The sequence below is a fragment of the Phoca vitulina genome, unplaced genomic scaffold (genome assembly GCF_004348235.1).
Source record: "Phoca vitulina isolate PV1807 unplaced genomic scaffold, GSC_HSeal_1.0 scaffold85, whole genome shotgun sequence".
NCBI lineage: Eukaryota > Metazoa > Chordata > Mammalia > Carnivora > Phocidae > Phoca > Phoca vitulina.
Window position 1 is genome coordinate 2081711 of NW_022589788.1, and position 24337 is coordinate 2106047.

Genomic DNA, 24337 nt, shown 5'->3' on the forward strand with positions numbered 1-24337 from the left:
TTTGTCTTAAGTTAACGATAAAGAGATATGCCAGGATTTATGTGCTGAGACTTAATGGTAGGAAAATGACTAAAGAAATTTTGGAGTAGTCAGATATTGGGAGAACATAGAATGATAAGGAAACAGTCACACTGGAAGATGAAAACAGGAGATTATAAAACATTATCTATTCTATAACATAAGGTCAGGTTCCCCACCCAAAATTCAGGAGGACTCAGAGGCCTATATAGTTATCTTGGGATTTCAGTGAGTTTTATCATTGTCCTTACTGATACTTTCAGTATTTTCCACAATGAACTTTATATTTTCTCATCAAAGTCATGTTATTGATGGATTAAAATGATATCATGTCTTATGTTTGCTTATAAGATAACCGTGTCTGTGTCTGTGTGGTATGTGCATGGGTTACGTGTGTGGGGCTCGTACGTGCCTGTGGTGAGCAGTAAGTGTGTGTGGGGAGTGTGTCCGTGGTATGAAGGGTGTGTGCGTGTGTGCGTGTGTGCGTGTGTGCGTGTGTGCGTAGTGGACGGGAGTCAGAGGACACAAGTAGCCCCGTGCCGATAGCCCAGAAGCTGTGGGATGGGTACTTGGGAGCTCGTTATAGCCCCATCTCCACTTCTGTGATTTTGGAAATTTTTTCCTAGTGGGAAGGTAAGTAATGTATCAATAGTATTTTAACAACTAAGTAGAATAAATGCATGAGAGTTTATGAACTCTATGCAATATCTTTTCTTATATTCTTAAACTTTTAAAAGAAAGAGGAATCAGTTTACTTTCAAACACTGTGGTTCTTGTGCAAGGACTGAAAGACCCAGGGAGACCCTGGCCGACCCAACGTGCTGTGATCCCCTGTGGGCAGATGCGCCGCGGCTCTGGCTGGGAGAGCGAGGACCCCCTCCACCCTCCCACCCCCGCCAGCCGCCAGCCCCTCCCTGCTGTTCACCAGAGGGGCTGATCATGGAGGAAATGGGGCTTGGTTGCTGGTGGTGGTGGTGGTGGGGGTGGCGGCCTAAGAGGTGGCAGGTGTGTAGAAACCTTTCTTTCCCCTTTTTTAAACTAGGTTTGTGCCTGTCAAGTGCGAGCTACAGGAAAGATGTATGCGTGTAAGAAGCTAGAGAAAAAAAGAATAAAGAAGAGGAAAGGTGAAGCCATGGCTCTCAACGAAAAGAGAATCCTAGAAAAAGTGCATAGCAGATTTGTAGTGAGTATCTGGGTTTAGTCCTCGCTGTGGATGGTGCGGTGAGGACCCCTTTCCTGGGCATTCCTGCTGCTGGGCCCACCTGCACTGCCGCTCGGCTGTGGGTGTGGGCTGTGCTGCCCCGGCTGCGGCGGGCCAGGGGCCAGGGACAGCCTGGTCCTGCTGGTGGCCTCTTCTTCCCTGTCCCCCTCTTACTGAACACACACACAAAGCAGTGGTGATCCCCCCCCCCCCCCGGGGCCTGGTCTGTGGGCTCCTCCTCGCCCCCAGCAGCGGGCTGTTACCGGTCAGGGCCCTGCCCTCTCCTGGGCAGCCAGTGCTCATCCTGGGCCGTGGGGACACTGCCTCCTGAGCTTGGTCAGTGATGTTGAGCATCTTTTCACATGCCTGTTCGCCATCTGTATGTCTTCTTTGGAAAAATATCTGTTTAAATACTCTGCCCATTTTTTAATCAAGTTATTTTTTCATATTAATTTGTGTAAGTCTTTTAATATATTTTTAATATTATTCCCTTATCTGATATATAATTTGCAAATATCTTCCATTCAGTAGGTTGCCTTTTTGTTTTGTTGATGGTTTCCTTCGCTGTGCAGAAGCTTTTTAGTTTGTTGTAATCCCATTTGTTTATTTTAGCTTTTGTTGCTCTTGCCTCAGTAGACTGTGCCCCCCACCCCCAAGTATTGCTAAGACTGATGCCAAAGAGCTTACTTCCTATGGTTTCTTCTAGGAGTTTTATGGTTTTACTTGTTACGTTCAAGTCTTTAATCCATTTTGAGTTAATTTTTGTGTATGGTAAAAGGTGGTGATCCAGTTTCATTCTTCTGCGTGTGGCTGTCCAGTTTTTCCAACACGATTTATTGAGCAGGCTCTCTTTTCCCCATTGAATGTTCTTGCCTCCTTTGTCATAAATTAACTGACCATATACGCATAGACGTATTTCTGGGCTTTCTATTCTCTTCCATTGATCTGTGTGGCTGTTTTTATGCCAATGCCATACCATTTTCACTACTACAGCTTGGTAATAGAGTTTGGAATCAGAGAGCATGATGCCTCCAGTTTTGTTCTTCTTTCTCAAGATTGCTTTGGCTCTTCAGAGTCTTGTGTTATTCCGTACAATTTTAGGATTATTTGTTCTAGTTCTGTGAAAAGAGCTATTGGTATTTTGTTAGGGATTGCACTGAATCTGTAGATTGCTTTGGGTAATATGGACATTTTAACAATATTAATTCTTCCATGCCGTGAAGATGGTATATCTTACCATTTGTTTGTGTTGTCTTCAATTTCTTTCATCAGTCTCTTATAGTTCTCAGAGTATATGTCTTTCACCTCCTTGGTTAAATTTATTCCTGGGTTTTTTATTACTTTGATACAACTGTAAGTTGGATGGTTTTCTTTTTTTATTTATTTTTATTTTTTTTTAAAAGATTTTATTTATTTGACAGAGAGACACACAGTGAGAGAGGGAACACAAACAGGGGGAGTGGGAGAGGGAGAAGCAGGGTCATATTTCTATTTTTGTGTGATTTGGTCTTGGAAGGTTGGGTTTCTAGGAACTTACCGTTTCTCCTGGGTTGTCCCGTGTGTTGGTGTGTAACTGTTCATGCTGGTCTCTTAGGGTTCTTTGTATTTCTCTGGTGTCACTGGTAACTTCTCTTTCATTTCTGACTTTTAAAAAATTTATATATTTGTTTGTTTATTATTGATGAGTGTGACTAGAAGTTTATTGATTTTATTTTTTCAAAGAACCAGGTTTTAATTGATCTTTTCTATTGTTTTTTCATCTCTATTTCATTTATTTCCACTCTGATCTTTATTATTTCCTCCTCCTACTAACTTTGGGCTTTGTTATTTTTTTAGCTCCTTTAGATATAAAATGAGATTGTTTATTTGGCATTTTTCTTGTTTCTTGGGGTAAGCCTGTGTTGTTATGACCTTCTCTCTTAGAGCTGCTTTTGCTGTGTCCCATAGATTTTGGAAAGTTGATTTCCATTTTATTTGTCTGCAGGTAGTTTCTTATTTCCTCTGTGAGTTTTCCTTCATCCTTGATTGTATTTTTTCCTCTCTGCTGACAGTGGATCAGTGGGTCCTGACCTGTACCTGTGTCATACTCAGCCCCCCTCCCTCCCACTGCCCATCCTGGCTGGCCCACAGCATGAGTGTGCATGTGGGCAGTCCACTACTTTCTATATAATTTATTGTGTTTCTAGCCAAGTTATTAGAAACAATATCAGCCACAAATAGTTAGAAAATAAAAACTTTTAATTGATTCCATTTACAATAGCATCAAGAAACATCATAATCTAGGCAAAAATTTAATGAAAATCTGCAAGACTTCTACACTGAGATCTAAAACGCTATTCCAAGAAATTAAAGAAGACCAAATAAAGGGAAGGATGCCATGCTTATGGATTAGAAAGCTCAATATATGATGATGTTGGTTTTCCCAAATTGATATATAGATTGAATGAATTAAGTGTAGTCCCAATCAAAATCCCAGTAGGGTGTGTGTGTGTGTGTGTGTGTGTGTGTGTAAATTGACCTACAAACCAACAGAAAAGTGGGCAAAATACTTGGACAGGTACTTCACACAAGTAGTTCCAAATGGATAAGTATATGAAAAAGTATGAGAAATGTGTCCTGTATTTGTATATACAGAGAAATGCACATTAAAACTGCAGTAAGAGGCAACTATACCTTCAGCAGCATTGACTGACAGCATAAAACGTTGGAAGGATGTGCAGCGCAAGACCCCTTACACCGTGGGTGGGGGTATTAACTGGTAACTTGTATACTGAACATGGGTGTTCTAGAAGTACGAAACGTTGAGCATGATTGGAGCATAGCTTCGATGAATCACGATCCCAAGTGTCTTTGTTTTTTTTTTAAAGATTTATTTATTTATTTGAGAGAACGAGAATGAGAGAGAGTACACGAGAGGGGGGAGGGTCAGAGGGAGAAGCAGGCTCCTCGCTGAGCAGGGAGCCTGATGCGGGACTCGATCCCGGGACTCCAGGATCATGACCTGAGCCGAAGGCAGTTGCTTAACCAACTGAGCCACCCAGGCGCCCACGATCCCAAGTGTCTTTGTGAAGTTTTGCCATCTACCCACTTAGCCACAGAAAATTCTCTCCTCAGTACAGAATTCCTGTAAGATCTTTGATAGGTAAATGTCCAAGAAGCACCACATGCATGGTATGCATTTCCCTGAAGCATATAGTATTTGGGCGTTCTGATGATAAATCTAACACGGAGTATTTGAATAATGTTAGCAAACAGAGTAAATCACCAATGAATGAGCAGGTGTTTGTGCTTTGTTTTTTATGATGCTGTTGTCTTTAGGTTAGTTTGTCCTACACTTATGAAACCAAAGATTCCTTGTGCTTGGTGCTAACCATTATGAATGGAGGGGACTTGAAGTTTCACATCCACAACCTGGGCAACCCTGGCTTTGATGAGCAGAGAGCTGTTTTCTATGCTGCCGAGCTGTGCTGTGGCTTGGAGGATTTACAGAGGGAAAGGATTGTGTACAGGTAAGAATAGCATGAACTCCTGGGGCCCGGGGGCCTGTTCATCCTGAGCCTGAGGCTCCCACCGGCTCCCTCTGGCCACCCAGGAGCCTGGGCAGAAGGGCTGCGGCGGAGCCCTGGTGGCCATTCGTAGGGTCTGGTCACTCACACTGTTGGGGATATGGTCAATCAGCAGTGGACCTTGGTTTTATTTTTAGTTCTCTTTGATCTCTAGTAGATCAGTTTTATTTGTTAAGTTGATCAAATATAGGCAGTGTAACTCATGTAAGCACGAGAAGAGCCCATTTCCAAAATAGTTCATTTCGGACTGTGGACTCTGTTCCAACAAAATAGTGTAACAATTAAATGTCTCTAATATGTATTTTAATATTTTGCATCTTAGTATTAAGTAAAGAAAATTAAATTTAATTTAATAGGTCTAATTAAATTAGTATGATCAAATATTTAGTTTTAGGGAGAGCAGTCCCTCCAGCCACCCTTTGGGTATGGAGCTCCTGGGCTCTGACGCCCTTCTCGACCTTCCCCGTGTAGCTCTGTCCCTTCACCTCTGTGCGGACATCCACCTCCGTGTGAGGACCATTCCCTGCAGGCGTTTCTCACCTTGCCCTTTACCCTACATTTCCAAGGGAGACCCCTGCCCTCATCTTCCCCATCCAGTTGGTCACCAAATCACCCCTGAATGTTTCCCTAGTCAGTCTTTAGGGTCACTGGCTTAGTTCATATCTTCCTAAGGTTACCTGGCAGGCAGACACTTGAATGGTCTCGCTGATGCCAGTCTTGGCCCGGTTCCTGCTCTGTGAGACCAATGATAGGCCTTCGATCCTGTCATAGCGTCCCTAGCTTGCAGCCCTGTGGGCCTGGCTCTCCTGACCCTGGGGGGTGCCGCTCCCCACTGACTTCTCCAGCCCGGCGTCCCGTTGTTTCCCGAGTGGGGACTCTCTGCCTTCGCGATGCACACGTGAGCATCTCAAGCGTCCTCACGTCTTCATACCTCTGCACATGTGGTCTGCTTGTCGGAGGCCTTTCTTCACTGCAGCCCCTCTGCCTTCATTCTGAGAAACTGCAGCTCATCCCTAAGTTCCCCACCCCTGATAATGGGGGGGTGTGCTCCCCTTGGGCATCCTCAGAGCACCTGTGCTGTCCCACCAGAGGGCTGGTCACACCAGCCGCAAGCTTCTCAGAAGGCCTTTCTCGGATCCCTATTCTGATGAACTCTTGGCTTTGTTTCACATATCCCAGAGCCACATTATGATCTCTTGAGGGCCAGACACCAGGCCTGGCCATGGGGCTGGTGCAGCTCCCCTTGAGATGTTGAGCAAGGGGTGGACTGCTGCCTTGGGAGCCATTCCTACAGACACAGGCCCTGGTCTGAGTGGAGAATGCCTTGTCACCACACTCACAGGGAGAGACTGGTGGTCCTGAAGCAGGGAACAAGCCTGTAGGAGCTCTGAGTCCTCTTCACTCTGGGAGGACCTTAGAGTTTATTACAGTTCAGTAAAGTTAAGTCCCCTCTGCTTGCTTCCAGTGTAAAGACGTGCAGGCATACCTCGTTTTATTGCTCTTCCCTTTACTGTGCTTCACAAATACTGCCTTTTTTACAAATGGAAGCTTTGTGACAACCCTGCACTGAGCAAGTCCTATTGGTGCTACTTTTCCAGCCGCACAGGCTCACTTTATGTCTGCGTCACATGTCGGTAATTCTTTTTTTTTTTTTTTAGATTTTATTTATTTATTCATGAGAGACACACAGAGAGAGAGAGAGAGAGAGAAGCAGAGGGAGAAGCAGGCTTCCCGCTAAGCAGGGAGCCCGATGCGGGACTCGATCCCAGGACCCTGGGATCATGACCTGAGCCGAAGGCAGATGCTTAACCATCTGAGCCACCTAGGCGCCCACATGTCGGTAATTCTTGCAGGGTTTCAAACCGTTTCATTATTATACTTGTTACAGTGATCTATGATCTCTGATGTTACTATCAGACTTGTTCGGGGGCACCACAGACTGCGCTCATATAAGACGGCAAACTTAACCAGTGCGTGTTGTGTGTTCTGACTGCTCCACCGACCGCCTGTTTCCCTCTCTCTCCTTCTCCTTGGGCCTCCCTGTCCCCTGAGACACAACAATGTGGACATTAGGCCAATTAATAACCCTGTAATGGCCTCTAAGTGCTCAAGTGAAAGGAAGAGTCACACATATCTCACTTGAAATCAAAAGCTAGAAATGATTAAGCTTGGCGAGGAAGGGATGTCTAAAGCCAAGATAGGCCGAAAGGTAGGCCTCTTGTGCCAAAAGTCCACGTTGCAAATGCCAAGGAAAGGTTCTCGAAGGAAGTTAAGAGCGCTACTCCAGCGAACACATGAGTGATAAGAAAGCACAACGGCCTCATTGCTGACGGGGAGAAAATTTTGGTGGTCTGGATAGGAGATCAAAGCAGCCCCAGTATTCCCTTAAGCCAAAGCCTCATCCAGAGCAAGGCCCTGACTCTCTTCAAGTCCACGAAGGCTGAGGGAGGTGAGGAAGCCGCAGAAGAAGAGTCTGCAGCTAGCAGAGGTGGGTTCATGAGGTTTGAGGAAACACGGAAGTGCCAGGTGAAGCAGCACGCGCTGGTGGAGAAGCTGCAGCAGGTTCGGCAGAAGGTCCAGCTAGGATCGCTCGGGAAGGCGGCTGCTAAACAGACGCTCCGTGGAGATGCGGCAGCCTTATGTGGGGAGAAGAGGTCGTCTGGGACTGTCCTAGCTAGAGAGGAGAAGCCAGCGCCTGGCTTCAGACGTTCAAGGGACAGGCTGACTTCCCTGTTAGGGGCTACTGCGGCTGGTGACTTGAAGCTGAAGCCGGAAAATTCTTAGGGCCCTTAAGAATTATGCTACCTCGGGGCGCCTGGGTGGCTCAGATGGTTAAGCGTCTGCCTTCGGCTCAGGTCATGATCCCAGGGTCCTGGGATCGAGTCCCGCATCGGGCTCCCTGCCAGGAAGGGGGCCTGCTTCTCCCTCTGCCTCTGCCTCTCTCTCATGAATAAATAAATAAAACATTAAAAAAAAAAAAAAAAGAATTATGCTACCTCTCCTCTGCCCGTGCTCTGCAGACGGAACGGCGCGGCCTGGACGACAGCATACCTGTTTACAACATGGTTTACCAAATACCTGAAGCCCACTGTGGAGACCTACTGCTCAGAAAAAAAGATTCCTTTCGAAATATTAGTGCTCGTCGACATCGTACCTGGTCACCCAAGAGCTCTGATGACGTCCGGCGAGATTAGTGTTGTTTTCATGCCTGCTAATGCAACGTCCATTCTGCAGCCCACGGAGCAAGGAGTAATTTTGACTTTGAAGTCTTACATTTAAGAGACACGCTTCGCAAGGCTGTATTATTTAAGAGACACACCATAGATGGTGATTCCTGTGCTCGATCTGGGTAAATTGAGAATCTTCTGGAAAGGATTCACCATTCCAGACGCCATTAAGAAAATGTTCCCATGGTTCAATGTCAATACTAACAGGAGTTTGGGAGAAGTGGGTGCCAGCCCTCGTGGAGGACGTTGAGGGGTTCAAGACTCAGTGGAGGAAGTCACTGCAGATGTGGCGGAAACAGCCAGAGAGCTAGAAGTGGAGCCTGGAGAGGTGAGCGAACCGCTGCCCTCTCAGGATAACACTTGAACGGATGAGGAGGTGCTTCTATGGAGGAGCAGAGAAGGGGATTTCTTGAGATGGTGTCTACTCCCGGTGACGATGCTCTGAAGACTGTTGAAATATGGCAAGGATTTAGGATATTGCATAACCTTAGTTGATAGGTTGGCAGGGTTTGAGAGGACTGACTCCAGTTTTGAGAGAAGTTCTACTGTGGGTAAAATGCTATCAGACAACAGCACATGCTACAGAGAAATCATTTGGGAAAGGAAGAGTCAATCAGTGCAACAAATTTGTTCTCATTTTAAGAAACTGCCACAGACAGCCCAACCTTCAGCAGCCCCGACGTGATCAGTCAGCGGCCGGCAGCATCGAGGTAAGACCCTCCACCAGCAAAAGGATCACAGCTTGCGGAGAGCTCAGATGATGGGTAGCAGTAAAGCACTTTTTAATTAAGGCATTCATTGTTTTGGGGGCGCCTGGGTGGCTCAGTCGGTTAAGCATCTGCCTTTGGCTCAGATCATGATCCCAGGATCCTAGGATCAAGTCCCGCATCAGGCTGCCTGCTCAGCGGGGAGTCGGCTCCCTCTGCCTCTGCCCCTGCTCGTGCTTTCTCTCTCTCTCAAATAAATAAATAAAATCTTTTAAAAAAGGGATTTAGGGGATTTAGGATTGGGACCAGTCCCCTATATCTCTAAGGTGTGCCAGGATTACTGGATTGGTTAGAAGATTTTCATTTCCCTCCAACCTTTCACCTCAGGCCCCCACTTGCCCTCAGACAGAGCAGAGGAAAGACATGGGTTGGCCAGCACTTAGTGGGAATTGGATGCATGTCCACAACACCCACCATTAGGAGGTGCCCACTGTTGGATGAATGACCGATGACTTTCAGCCTCTGATGGTGCATCCCGTCCCCTAGGGACCTGTCAAGCATCGCGTTCATCTTTGAAATTCTTTCTTGTTGTCAGAGGTTGCCTCTTGACAACCTTTATCGGACCAGGTGCCAGAAAGATGACCTTTCTTTTTGCAGAGGGACTGTACAAATAAGAATGCTCTACTTAATTTCGGCAATCTGAGGTCAGAGAGGAGGAGGCCCTCAGGCCGGGCTTTGAGCCATCCTTAGGGTATAGCATGTTCGCGGTTAGGAGAGCCTGGGGGCCCCTCACCCTCGTCTGCGGGAGCTGCCCCAAGCGAGCCGGGCCGTCCCGTGTGGGCCTCTCGGAAGCACCAGCACAGATGTTGCAGGTGAGCAGGTAGACCTCATGGGCTCCCGGAATCCTCTAGGATACGTGCTTTAAACTGGGCCCAGGCCTGATCAGGGAAGGCTTTCAGGAGGAGCTGGGACTCACATGGCAGCTCGGATAGATGGCTAAGATCGAAGTAGAGGGTGACGGGATTGTTCTTCCGTGGGAGACGTGCGCCATGTTTGCGTTCTGGAGAAAGTGGGCAGAGGAGTCCACATAAACCAGAGTGGTCATAAAGAAAGGAGGACAGAAGAAGCAAACCTGTTGGCTTTCTGTTGCCCACCAGGCCCTCGGCTGTGCCCTTAGCATCTCTTATTTATTTGGAGAAAAGGTTAAGAAGTTGCTAAAATGCCATAGCATCCTCGAGACCCTTTTATTCCAGGTATGATTTTCCTGGAGCATTTCATCTTTTTTTGGTCTGTTGTCCTCTGCTGTTTGTTCCGATAAACTGCCTGAAAGAGCATCACGACAAAGCACAGAAGCAGTGCTGGGCTCAGCGGGCACAGGCAGGGAGGCGGCGTCCATGTGAGTGGCCTGGGTGCGCGGTTTGGGGGTGTAGTCTTGTGTCAGACCTTCAGATACGGCTGTTTGTAACGTGGTTTGTCTAAATTGTTGAATGAGAAAAAGCAAGCGAAAGAAATGAAATATACATACAAAGAGAGTCTGAAGAGATAGATCATAGTTTTCAGTATGCAACCATATCTTTATCTAAGAAGTCAGCCATTTGGTTCAAACGGAACAATCCATAGACATTTGTGTGTGCATGCATTTTCAGTCCAGCTGAGTACTCTCCCTCCCAACACCTTTTCATGACATATTGCCTGCTCGTTATACAGAAGTCTGGAGGGGACTGTTGCCTTTGGGGTTTTGAATGTTCTTTAAAAATTAACTGAGGAACATAGCTTTTGTAAAACCAATGAACTAAAATGCTTTTAGCTAGGGACAGATCCCATGAGTGCCCTAGCACCATCTGAATGTTAACATGCGGGAACGACCAATTCCTTATTAAATAGCACTTGAGTCTCTGGGCAGTGTGGTTGATCCTTGAACAGCACAGAGGTTGGGGCATCGACCAGTCAAAAATCCACATGTAACTTTTGACTCCTCCCAAACTTACCTACCAATAGTCTGCTGTTGACTGGAAGCCTCACTGATGACATAGTCGATTAACACATATTTTGTATGTTCTATGGATTCTGCATTATACTCTTACAGTAAAGCAAGCTAGTGAAAAGGCAATGTTAGTAAGAAAATCATAAGGAAGAGAACATACATCCCAGCACTGGGCCTGTAAGAAAACCCACGTGAAAGAGGACCCAAGCCGTTCAAACCCATGTTGTTCAAGGGCCAGCTACACTTTCTTTTCATGTAAAAGTTATTCCCAAGACCGGCCTGAAGCCTCAGGGAAGTCCTGGCCTAGCAGCAGCTGGATATGGAGAACAACCTTCTCCCTGTTCTTCAGCCACTCTGGGGAGGGCGTATTCTCCTTTCCATTGTTTGGGTAGTGTAGTGTCTTTTAAATTATGAGAATTATTTTACATAATAATGTGTAGTCTGTATGCAGGTGAATATGGCAAAAGGCAATGAAAATTTTAAAGAATTAGCTTTTTAAAATGTTTTCAATTTTGCCACTATGGAAAACAGTAAGTAAGTTTCCTCAAAAAATTAAAAATAAAACTGCCATATAATCTAGCAGTCTTACTTCGAGGTGTATTCTAAAGGATATGTCCATAGTAGGTCAAAGAGATGTCTGCATTTCCATGTTCACTGCAGCATTATTCAGAATAGCCAACATATAGAAACAACCTAAGTGTCCGCTGGTGGGTGCATGGATGAAGAAAGTGTGGTATGTACATCCACAATGGAATTATTATTTGGCCATGAGAATGAAGGAAATCCTGCTATTTGTGACGACACAATGGACCTCGAGAGCATCATGCTAAGTAAGACAAGCCAGACATAGACAAATATTGCATGGTATCACTGATATGTGGAGTCTTAAAAAAAAAAAAAAAGGTCAAACTTGTGGAAACAGAGTAGAAAAGTGGTCAGTAGAGGCGGGGGGGTGCAGGGAGTAGGAAGAGGTTGGCAAAACGGCACGAACTTTCAGCTGTAAGATGAATAACCTGTGGATATAATATAAAACATAAAAATGGAGTTGATAGCACTATATTGTATAATTGAAATTTGCTAAGGGACTAAGACTTAAATGTTCTCACACAAAAATGTGAGGTGGTGGGTGTGTTCATTAACTGGTGTGGGGGAACCCTTTCACAATTTTAAGGAAAAATTTTCAATTTCATTGCATTTTCTAGCAATTACAGAAACAATAGAAAAACATCTAAAACAGATAACAAATGGGTGAGGGGCTGGAGATGCCCATGTTGGCTGTTTCTCAGTGCCCTCGCCTGTCAGGTTCCAGAAGGGTCAGCCTCCATGCTCCCTCCTAACCATAGCCATGTTGTCTTGAGCACACTCACCTTTAAAGAAGAGCTCACACTGGGGAAGGAGGGCATCATTTCTCTGTCTCTGTAGATCGACCTTTCTGCACATTATATACAAATAGAATCATCATGTGGCCTTTTGCATCTGGCTTCTGTCCACTAGCATAATGTTTTTGAGGTTCATCCATGTTTTAGCATTTATCAGTACCTGGTTCTTTTTTATGGCAGAATAATATTCCATTGTCCTTTTGTCAGTTGATGGGTGTTTCAGATTGGTTCCACTTTTGGGTTTTTATGGATAATGCTGCTATGAACATTTGTATGAAGTTTTGTTTGGACATATGTTTTCAGTTCTCTTGGGTAGATACTGACAAGTGGAATTTCTCGAGAGCATGGAAAATTTACGTTTACCTTTTTAAGACAGTTTCAAGCTCTCTTCCAAAGTGGCTGCACCATTTTACATTCCTTCCAGGGCTCCAACCCCTCACATTGTCTCCAACACTTGTTAGTATCTCCCTGTTTAATGCTAGCCCACCTCAGTAGCTGTGAAGTGACATCTCATGGTGGGTTTTTGTGTTTTTTGTTTTGTTTTGTTTTTTCTCTTGGTGGTTTTGATTTGTGCTTCCCTGATGACTGATGATACTGAGCATCTTTTCATATGCTTATTGGCCATCCTTACATATTCTTCGCTTAAATGTCTATTCAAATATTGTGCCCACTTTCAATTTGGGTTATTTACCTTATCAGTATTAAATGGCAAACATTCTTTATATATTCTGGATACATATCCTTTACTAGATGTAAAATTCGCAAATACTTTCTTCCAGTCTGTGGCTTATCTTTTCATGTTCTTAATGGCGCTTTTGAATTGCAAAAGTTTTTAATTTTAGTGAAGTCCAATTTATCAGGGTTTTGTTGTTGTTGATTCACTTTTGGTGTTTCTCTAAGAAATTGTTGTCTAACCAGGAACATGAGGATTTTGTTTTCTCTAAGGATTTTATGGTTTTAAGTTTTACCTTTAAGTTTATCACCCATGTTGAGTTAAGTTTTTAGGACAGGGTGGATAGGTGAAGAGTCTGCATCCCAGCACCATTTGTTGAAAATACTGTCATTTCCCCATTGAACTGCCTTGGCACTTTTGTCTAAAACTGATAGACTGTAAGAGGGTGGGTTTACTTCTGGACCCTCAATTCTATTCCATTGGTCTGTATGTCTGTCCTTCTGGCAGTACCATACTGTCTTGATTACTGTAACTTTGTGGTAAGTTTTGAAATTGGGAAGTATGAGGCTTCTCACTTTGTTCTTTTTTGAGATTGTTTCGGTTATTCTGGGTCCTTTGCATTTCCATATAAATGTTAGGATCAGCTTGTCAGTTTCTGGGACAAAAATTGCTGCTAAGGATTACATTGAATCCGTAGTCCAGTTTGGGGATAATGGACATCTGAACAATACTAAATCTTCTGACCTATGAACACAGGATGTCTTTCCAGTTATTTAGATGTTTAATTTCTCAGGAATATTTTGTACTTTTCAGTATATACATCTTGTACCTTTTTTTTTTTTGCTGTTAAGTTTATTCTTAAATTTATTGTTTTTGATGCCATTTCAAACACAGTTGTTTCCTTTTTTTTTTTTTTTTTTTCCATAAAGAGAGCATGAATGGTTTGGGACAGAGGGAGGAGAGAGAGAATCTTAAACAAGCTTTACACTCAGTGTGGAGCCTGACGCAGGGCTCAATCCCACGACCCTGAGATCATGATCTGAGCCGAAATCAAGAGTCAGATGCTTAACTGATTGAGCCACCCAGGCACCCCTACAGTTGTTTTCTTAATTTCATTTTTGGACTATTCCTTGCTAGTGTGTAGAAATACATTTGATTTCTGTACATTGATCTTGTGTCCTTGCTCAGCTCTTTTATTAGCTTTAGAAGTTTTGTTGTGAATTCCTTAAAATTTTCTACATATAGAATAATGTCACCTGTGAATAAAGACAGTAGACTCATGTTTATTTTTCTTTCCCAACTAGAATCCTGCTGCTTCTGTTGGTACTTCATGAGAGGGAAATTTTGGATAGACGTACAAAAGCTTGAATCAGTGCACCCTCCTGAGACTTCTGAAGCAGACTAGAAAAATCAGTAATTAAAAACCAGCCTGATGAATGCTGTTTACATTTATATACAATGAATACAGAGAAAAGACAATTTGAGAATGATGTCACTGAGGTCAGATCTGTCCCTTCCCTCCCATCAAGTGTCCTCCATGTCACTGTCAGAGTCAAAATCTCCAGTTTGCATACTAGAGGGTCAGGCCTAATATTGTAATTCTTTTATATTTAAGAATGTGGAGGTTGTAATTTTTAGCTGATACTAAGTTCAGATATTTAGTGGATAATAAGGTCTTCAGTTATCTTTCTCTCACTTAGGTTTGATTTTGTTTTATATTTTCCTTTTGTGTAGATTCTTTAGGTTACAAGGCCAGTTCTCAGATTGAGAGGTGAATTTTGATACTTAATCATTAAATCAGTTTTGCTTTGTCTTTTTTTGTGATCCAGAATCTTCTCCAGACATTTCTCTGCAGTGGCAACTTTACTGTGTACTCTTTTACCAATGACGGGCTCAGCCCGTCAACGACCAGTGTTGTGGCTGGACCAGCCCTTGTGGTTCTTATTATCACTGCAAGATGCCCCTCAGCAATAGCCATCAAGAAACTTTGAAAGAGAAATAGGTTATTACTTATAAGTCCTGGCAATCACATGTAGTACCCAGGACCACACAGAGAGGTCTGGGGGTGCAGGGTGGGAGAGGGGACACATGAGCATGTGGGCCTGGGGCTCTGCAGTTATTGGGGCAGAGGGTGGGGACCTAGAGTCTCACAGTCTCACTCTTTACTGGTGAACTTAAAACATAAGAATGGGAATTTAAAGCACTGGAAGAGAAAAAACAAGCTACCCAAATGGTCAGTTATTTAAATAAACCAAGATCTCTGAAACACAGGAGCCTGGGGTGGGGGGTGGGGGGCTAGCAATGTGTTTATCGAGAAAGATGTCTTTGAAGTGGCTACCTCGGCCACCGGAGCTTGAGTCAAACACTGGCATTACAAAAAAAGGAAAACCGTCAGGTCTCACACTACAGTGATTGTGGAATCCAGGCTGATTGTGATTTTATTAAATGCTGAAAGATAACGCACTTGTCCCGAAAGGGCGCTCCATGCTCCTCACTGTTCAGGCTGGGCGTTATCTGACGTCTTTCAGCTCCGAGTGGACCTGGACACTCTGCACTACACTCCTGCGAGTCAGGAGTGAGCCAGCAGGATCAAGAAACAGCTCTTTGTTGTGAACGAGGGGCATGATGCCGTGAGCTGGGTATGTGTGCTTCGAAGTGGTGAGGCCGTCTTCTGGGAAGAGCGTTCGTTTTCTGCGGATGTAACGTTATTTACAACAGAAGCTCCCTGCCTCTGGCTCTGTTAGGGGAGGAAGGATGCAGCTGTTGCTTCAGGAGAGGATGTGTTCAGGGTAATGAGTTACGGCCCCGGTTTTCTGCAAACTGTGTTCCCGAGACCACTGAGGTCCTGCATCTACTGAGCTGATGCGCACACGTGCTTGGACAGCACTTGTCAAATGCTCACAGCTGTTAAACTTAAAATAAAACTGCCCTTATTTCCCCAGCAGGAATAGGTTTGCTCAGGACTAGCAGAGAATTGTAATCTGGGCCAGCCAAATAAAAGCAAAACCACAGGTGAGTCTGCAGAACCAAGGAGGGGAGGCTCTTTTATAGAGGAAGGGGGGTGGGTGGGCTGTTAGAAAGTCCACTGGGGTAAACTGAGAGCTGGAAGTGCAGTGGACTCTCAGCGGCTGGGCTGTGACTGTCTCTCATTGGCCGGGCTGTGAATGTCTCTCATTGGCCGGGCTGTGACTGTCTCTCATTGGCCGGGCTGTGGCAGTCTCTCATTGGCCGGGCTGTGGCAGTCTCTCATTGGCCGGGCTGTGGCAGTCTCTCATTGGCCGGGCTGTGAATGTCTCTCATTGGCCGGGCTGTAATTGTCTCTCATTGGCTGGGCTGTGGCAGTCTCTCATTGGCTGGGCTGTGGCAGTGTCTCATTGGCTGGGCTGTAATTGTCTCTCATTGGCTGGGCTGTGGCAGTCTCTCATTGGCTGGGCTGTTGCCGGGGGAGGAGGAAACCTTCCTTGTTCCTGCTGGGACGGTAGAGTGGTGGCTATGGCAGCATCCGGGAGCGGGTGCCTCTCTTCCTGTTGGGTGTGCGGTTGACCGGGGGTGGTCGGGCCGGAGCCCCCCCGCCTGCCTCCAGACTCCGTTCTAAATGAAGTTTCCTTTTATTAATTTTCACAACAGGGAAAGTAGCTGTTCAATCAAGATGATTTCTAGAGTTTTATTTTATTAATGATGAACCAGTTAACCTTGTGGCGCGTGCCCGTTACTTTGTTTCCACGTGTCTCTGTATGTGAGGAAAGCCGCCTCTGTGATGAGTAACACGGTGCTGCTGGGCGCGGTCACGAGCTGTAGGAGCAGCGTGTACCTGCGGGGCGCTCTGGCTCGCGCTGTGTCTTCCCCGCGGCCTTCTGAGGGGTCGTGTCCACGTGGAGTTAGGAGAGGTCGCCTCTTGTCCCCTTCCTCGTGGGCGACGGTTAGGAGAGGTCGCCTCTTGTCCCCTTCCTCGTGGGCGACGGTTAGGAGAGGTCGCCTCTTGTCCCCTTCCTCGTGGGCGACGGCTCCTGATCCAGGTCTCGGGTTCTGTGCTTTGTGTCTCACTCTTTTCCGGAACAGGAGGAAAACCTGAATCTTGACCTGGCAGTTTTACTGTTTTATTTCTCAAGAGCTCTTCCCGGATTGAACAGGATGACATTTCCACCTGTCTGGAATGCTATAGCTGGAAATTATTAAGGGAAATGGGTGTTTAGCTGTGCTTTGGATCTCTTTTCCTAGTGAATGAGCTGTGGAATGAAAAGTAGATGATATTATCCGCTGTCAGGAGAAGGCAGTTGGGGTGTAGAATAGTGGTGGGAAGGAGACACTTGGGACCTAGACTGTTTCAGGAGTGAATTGGCTCATACAGGACATTGGACAGTACAGATTGTTGCTATCACATTAGATTTTTCAGTAGCAAGAAGGCTCTTTCAGTCATTCCAGGAATATATATTGAGTCCCAGATGTATACACACTTCTTGGTTGCGTGCTAGACACACACTCTGGGGAACAAATTGGATTTTGAAGTCCTTGTTCTCAGGAAACCTTTAACCTAGAGGCTAGAAGGGTAGCGTGCAAACGAACACAGAAATGGAGATATGCTTACCATTTACAGTAAGTGCTCAAAGGATAATCTCGTTTCCATCATTTTTGAAACATGGAAGTTAATGTAAAGTAAGAATGGCAGATCTTAACGTTTAAAAGAACTGTTCATCTGTCTATGACCCACATTCTTCCAGATTGGAAATTTCTGCCTCATATTATCTGTCTCTAAAAACAATAGTAACTAACAGACCCGTTCCCTGGAGACTCTCTTAGGCAGATCAGCTTTTCTGAGGTCAGCTTTTCTGAGGTGGGGTGCATGGTGGGATGGCAGGCAATGGGGACAGACCTTAGATTCTTGCCCCAAGGCTAGTGAGTCATACTCTCTTGAAGAATGTTTAAGGGAACACTTAGGGAGTGAGCCAAAGTTCTTTTTGCTTTGGTTCCCTTACTCTGCCCCTTCCCTGATCAAGAACATTGCTCCTGATGCCTTCTGATTGGGTTGGAGCTGTTTCCCAAGACCATGGTATATTTAGACCCTACTGAAGTTCCAGTTATGCCAGGGCTTAGGAAACCCTCACCTGTGGCCGGGCCAACCCCTGCTGTTCTCTTCATCTGACTCCCAAAGTGTGCCCAGCAGGCTGTTCAGGCATGCCCTCACTCCCCAGGAGAGGCTGGCTAACTGGCAGGACCCAGCGGGGAGTGGGGGGATAGTGGGAGACAGAGAGTCACCAGGAGAAAGCAGGGTACTGCGATGCAGCATGAGCTGGGACGAGAGGAGGGTCATGCGGGTGAACCGCAGACCAGGCAGAGGTTCAAGCCTCAGGGTCCAGAAATCAACTTCTCATGGTCATTCATGCCTCAGTGACAGGCTGGGAAATGGGATCCAAATGGCAAGTGCTTTTTTTTTTTTAACAAGGAGAGGATGGACAGGCAACCAGCAAAATGAGTTTCTGGTGGCCCAGAGCATGGAGGTACAAGATCACTTTTAAATGGCTTGAGAGCACAACAAATGATATGTAAGCTGTACTCCAGTCAGTAGGCTGCGGGGTGGGAGCCTGTGCAGATGCGAGAAGACAGTCGCACTTATTTTAATCTCAGCATTGGTTGAACCCTCCTGTCCATGCTGACCTTCGTTTGTGTTCCTGGCTTAAGACCGTGATTGGATCATTACTTTGCAATCCAAAAGGAACCGAAAAGATCACCAAAAGAAACCCCTTCACTTGACAGTTGAGGAAGCCACATCCTGGAGGCTGAGTGGCTGACCAGTGATGAGGCATTGTCCAGCGTCCTCCACAGAAGGCCCGCACCCAAGCTTGGAGACCTGTGAAGAGAGCCTTTAGGTTGATCAAAAGCCTGGACAAATTGTTCTTGAAGGAAGGTGCAAGAAACAACAACACAGTGTGGCCTAACGTGGTGGTGCTTGATACTCGAACATGTCCAGTGTCCAGCGTGTGGGGCAGGGCAGGGCGAGCAAGGGTCCTTTGCACCTTGTTCTAGCTTGTCATTTGGCTTCTGTGTGACCCACTGAACTGTGCTAGTCCTCAAGACCAGCACTCTGTCTACAGCTGCTTCCCAGAGCTTTTGGGGCCCGGATAGGAGACGGGGCCTGCGCCATGTGAGAGCACAGTCGTGGCGTGCGTGGCGGGCACTGGGTGCATTACTGACATTACTCCTGCCGCCGCCGTTACAGCACGCTTCCTTTCCGAGCCGGCTGACCCGCAGTGCGTGGTGACAGCTGAGTGGACGACTGGCCCACAGCCGGCTTTCTGACCAGCTCTGCAGCCCACACTTGGAGCAGTGAGGTTTAGGACGTCCCGGGAGACATTTAAGTAATTTGGGGGGTAGGTGTTGTGTTGCTGTTGAGCGTAAGCCTACGTAAACGAGGAGGCTGTGGAGGTTCCATGTAAGGAAGGCTACTTTGTTTTCAATAGCATTTATAAGGATTTTTTTTTAATACAGAAAAGAATAAAGGGAAAAACAGAAATGCTCATCATCCCACCCAGATAGTGCAGGAGCATGTGCACGTGGCTGGAAGATGCAAATGTGGAAGCCACCTGCCCCTTTGCCGCTGGTTCCTCTCCCCAAGGGGACCGTGACCGTGGGGGCATGGCCGGCACCACAGGAATGTTCCTGTGCAGCCACTCAGGGTGTGTTCTCCTGTCTGTGAGCTGTTAACAGGCTCACTTCTCATCTTTTCCTGAGGGTGTGGGTTTGGGCCTGAGCAGGTTTCACACTAACTGCGGCCTCTGGGGGTGCTGGGAGGGCTCACTTCAGCTAGCTCCTGGTTCTGTCTCTTTACGGAGCTTTCCCGAGTTCAACCACCTTCCATCCGCTGTTGCTCTCCTGTGGAGGTTCTAGTAATCTGGCCACAGATGGAGGGGTGATGCTCAGGGGACACGGGATGTTGTGACAGGGCCACATTTGAAACCAGAGTTAAATATAAATCCTCTGAAAAGTAAATTTTTTCTTTCAAAAGGAAGAAACAAGCAGTTTGGAATATTACATTTAAGATATTTTATTCTTTAGTGATCTGTATTTATTCAAAGCCTGTGGTGTCCCTCCCCCAGTTGCGGCTGTTGATTACACGCTTCCTCCTGCAAGGCCTGAGCTCCCCCAGCCCTGCCTCACCGGGGCAGTGGGTGTGTGTGTATCACACCACGGTACAGGGCAGGAAACTGAGGCCTAGAGCAGTTCAGGTCACGCAGCGGAAGAGTGGCAGAGCTAGGATTTGAATCCGTGCCTGTCTGACCCCCAAAGCTGAGTTTTTCTGGTATGGGAAATTTTCAGTTGTTGACATTTTAAAACATATATCAGTGATGAGAGAAATTGAGCCAAGTTCATTAAGGACTAATTCCTTACTACGGGCTGTGCCTTCCATCACTGACTGTCTCAGATCTGCGGACCTGGACAGAGCACACTGCTGTCACGTGCACGGTGTTGGTTGAGATGAATCCTTTGTGGCGTCCTCGTCCTTCCCAGCGACGGCGTGAAGGACTCATGACTTGACCCACAAAGGACAGTTTTGTTATCCCCCGTCCTTGGTGCTGCTCACAGTAGAGACATCTGTGGTTATTTCTGCTGGATGCTGATGAACCAGTGTCACCTTCTGAATAATGGAGCTTTTTTTGTTGTCTCTTCCTTTGTAGAGACTTAAAGCCTGAGAATATTCTCCTCGATGACCGTGGTAAGTGAGTGAGCTTTTCACATCTAAAGCATAACACTTTGTTAAGAGGGACTTGGTTACAGAATGTTGGTGTGGACTTAGCCCATTGTTGCAGAACAAACAACAACAAGAAGGAAAACTCTTTGGTACGTGTTCTTTGGAAAATATAATAGAAATAACATGGTTATTCCCCTTTATTTAGGCAAGAAGCAGAGTTGGTCATAATTTTCAGTTAACAATTAGAGTTTTAGAAGCATATTAAAATAAATCCACAATAAGAACATTTTTCTCTCTCATATTTCTTGCTGTTGGTCCATATCTTGATTTTTCCCTTAGAGGTGTATTTCCACCCAGGAGCGCCTAAGAATTTTCCTTTTTTAAAAAATAACAAATGGTTGTTGAATTTTGTCAGTGCTTTTTCTATCAAGATGACTATATGATGCTCCTTTTTTCTGTTAATATAGTTAATTTTCAAATGTTAAGCTAACCTTTGATTTCTGAAATAAATCCGATGTGGGCATATGAGTTATTCTTTACATAGATTGCTAGCTTCTGTTTTCTGATATTTTGAAGATGAAGCTGGCTCTGTTTTTGAGGGCCCTGGGTCTCTATGTCTCTGCAGTGCTGGGAGCACCAGAGTCCTGCTGCGTCTGTCCCTGCAGACTCTCCGGGGGCCCGAAAGTCTTGGCTCGGCTCCCAGCTGCTCCCAGCTTCGGCAAGAGTCCCAGCTGGGAGCAGCTGGAGAGCGGCTGTGTGCGCCCCCACTCCCAGTGAACAGCCTCTGGTTTGACCAGGGTTTGCAAATGCTTCTGAGAAAACACTTGTGCCCCTTGAGGCTCACTTCTGGTTGGTTCTCCACACACGGTCTCAGCGCATCCGATCCAGGCGCTGCTGTGGCTCATGGATGCCCTGAAAGTAGAACTTGGTGCAGTTGCTGACAGTGGCAGCATGGCCACCACGACCTTTGCCACCCTGTCCCAAAGCACGTGCCCAGTGTCATTTTTGTGGGGCCTACTGTTTCTTGTTCTTTAGATACTTGGACCTGGTCACGTTCTTGTTAAGAATGGAAAGGAATGACAGAACTTTGTTTTGCTTTTCTTGATTTCAGGAGACTTTTAGTCTTTTCTTTTTGTTTTCCTACTCTTTTAATTTTAAAAGTGTAATCCTAGCTATACTTTATGACTTATAAATGCAATTGGTTTTAGGTTTTTTAGTATCACCCACTTAAAATTCCCAAGAACTAATTTCCACCAGAAACCATAGAACATAAGAGTAACTCTTTCATTTCCCATCTAGACAGCTTGTTGAGGTTTCTGTTTTTGTCTGTAAAGCATAACCTGACATTTGTGGTGAAATTAGGTTTAAAAAGATGATTATCAAGAGAACTACAGACAGATATCTCTGATGAACATAGATACAAAAATCCTCAACAAAATACTAGCAAAGTGAATCTAAGAATACATTAAAAAATTCATTCACCACAGTCAAGTGTGATTTATTCCCGGGATGCAAGGGTGGTTCAGTATTCACAAATCAATCAACGTAATATATCACATCAATAAGAGAAAGGATAAAACCACATGATAATTTCAGTAGATGCAGAAAAAGCATTTGACAAAGTACAACATCCATTCATGATAAAAACCCTCAACAAAGTAGGTTGAGAGGGAACATACCGTAATGTAATAAAGGCCATACATGAAAAACCCATGGCTAATATCATCCTCAATGGGGAAAAACCGAGAGCTTTTCCCCTGTCAGGAACAAGATAGGGATGTCCACTCTCACCACTTTTATTCAACATAGTACTAGAAGTCCTAGCCACAGCAATCAGACAAGAAAAAGGACTAAAAGGCATTCAAACTGGTAAAGAAGAAGTAAAACTTCCAGTATTTGCAGATGACATGATACTGTATACAGAAAACCCTAAGGACTCCATGAAAAAAACTACAGAACTGATAAATGAATTCAGTAAGGTTGTAGTATACAAAATCAATGTATAGAAATCCATTGCATTTCTATACACCAATAATGAAGCAGCAGAAAGAAAAATTAAGAAAACAATCCCATTTGTAATTATGCTAAAAATAATAAAATACCTAAGAATAAGCTCAACCAGGGAAGTGAAAGGCCTGTACTCTGAAAATTTTAAAACACTGACGAAAGAAATTGAAGATGATGTAAACAGATGGAACGATATTCCATGCTCATGGATTGGAAGAACAGATATTGTTAAAATGTCTAAACTACAGCAAGCAATCTACAGATTTAATGCATTCCCTATCAAAATATCAACAGCATTTTTCACAGAACTAGAAGAAATAATCTTAAAATTGATATGGAACCACAAAGACCCCAAATAGCCAAAGCAATCTTGAAAAGGAAAAACAAAGCTGGAGGTATCACAATTCCAGATTTCAAGATATATTATAAATCTGTAGTGATCAAAACAGTATGGTACTGGCACAAAAATAGACACACAGATCAATAGAATAGAATAGAAAACCCAGAAATAAACCCACAATTATATGTGGGTTTATTTAACTAATCTTCAACAATTAATCTTCAACAAAGGAGGCAAGAATATGCAATGGGAACAAGATGGTCTCTTCGACAAATGGTGTTGGGAAAACTGGACCACTTTCTTACACCATACACAAAAATAAACTCAAAATGGATTAAGGACCTAAATGTTATACCTGAAACCATAAAAGTACTAGAAGAGAACACAGGCAGTAATTTCTCTGACATCACCCATAACAATGTTTTTTTTTTTTTAGATATGCCTCCTGAGGCAAGGGAAACAAAAGCAAAAATTAAGTCTTGGGATTACATCAAAATAAAATCTTTGCATAGCAAAGGAAACAATCGACAAAACAAAAAGACAAGCTACTGAATAGGAGGAGATATTTGCAAATGATACATCCAATAAAGAGTTAGTATCCAACATATATAAAGAACTTCTAAAACTCAACCCCCAAGAGACAAATAATCCGATTAGAAATAGGCAGAAGACATGAACAGACATTTCTGCAAAGAAGACACACAGATGGCCAACACACACATGAAAAGATGCTCAGTGTCCCTCATCATCAGGGAAATGCAAATCAAAACCACAGTGAGATACCACCTCACACCTGTCAGGTGGCTAAAACCAACAACACAAGAAAGAACAAGTGTTGGTGAAGATGTGGAGAGAAAGGAACCCTCATGCACTATTGGTGGGAATGCAAACTGGTGTGGCCACTGTGGAAGACAGTATGGAGGTTCCTCAAAAAATTAAAAATAGAAATACCATACGATCCAATAATCACACTACTGGGTATTCACCCAAAGAATATGAGAACACTAATTCAAAGGGATACATGCACTCCTATGTTTATTGCAGCATTATTTACAATAGCCAAACTATGGAAGCAGCCTAAGGGTCCATCGACTGATGAATGGATAAAGAAGAGGTGATATATATATACAATGGAATATTATTCAGCCATAAAAAGAATGAAATCTTGCCATTTGCAACGATGTGGATGGATTTAGAGATTATAATGCTAAATGAAATAAGTTAGTCAGAGAAAGCCAATACCATATGATTTCACTCATACATGGAATTTAAGAAACAAAACAAATGAACAAAGGAAAAAAAAGAGAGAGAGAGAGAAACCAAAAGACAGACTCTTAACTCTAGAGAACAGACTGATGGTCACCAGAGGGAGGTGGTGGGGGGATGGGTGAAACAGGTGAAGGGGATGAAGAGGACACTTACCATGATGGGCACTGAGTAATATATGGAAGTGTTGAATCACTCTATTGTACATTCGAAACTAATACAACACTATGTTAACTATACTGGAGTTAAGATAAAGTTTAAAAAAAGGCTGATTGGGGTACCTGG

General features: G+C 44.6%; 2 protein-coding genes across 10 annotated transcripts in view; one reads left to right on the plus strand and one right to left on the minus strand.

The window, feature by feature from the left end:
• Positions 1-24337, minus strand: part of MFSD10 (major facilitator superfamily domain containing 10) — a 631579-nt gene that overhangs the window by 81059 nt on the left and 526183 nt on the right. The gene's annotated exons all lie outside the window — the stretch shown is intronic.
• The window catches only part of GRK4 (G protein-coupled receptor kinase 4), a 94242-nt gene that overhangs the window by 54475 nt on the left and 15430 nt on the right, over positions 1-24337 (plus strand). For 8 of the 9 annotated variants that reach the window (XM_032395607.1, XM_032395606.1, XM_032395599.1 and 5 more), the window contains 3 exons: positions 1061-1201; positions 4538-4728; positions 20426-20463. In XM_032395607.1, coding sequence (XP_032251498.1) covers positions 1061-1201; positions 4538-4728; positions 20426-20463 — 370 coding nt within the window. The remainder of the gene's footprint in view (positions 1-1060; positions 1202-4537; positions 4729-20425; positions 20464-24337) is intronic. The other variant, XM_032395601.1, reaches the window with a different exon arrangement.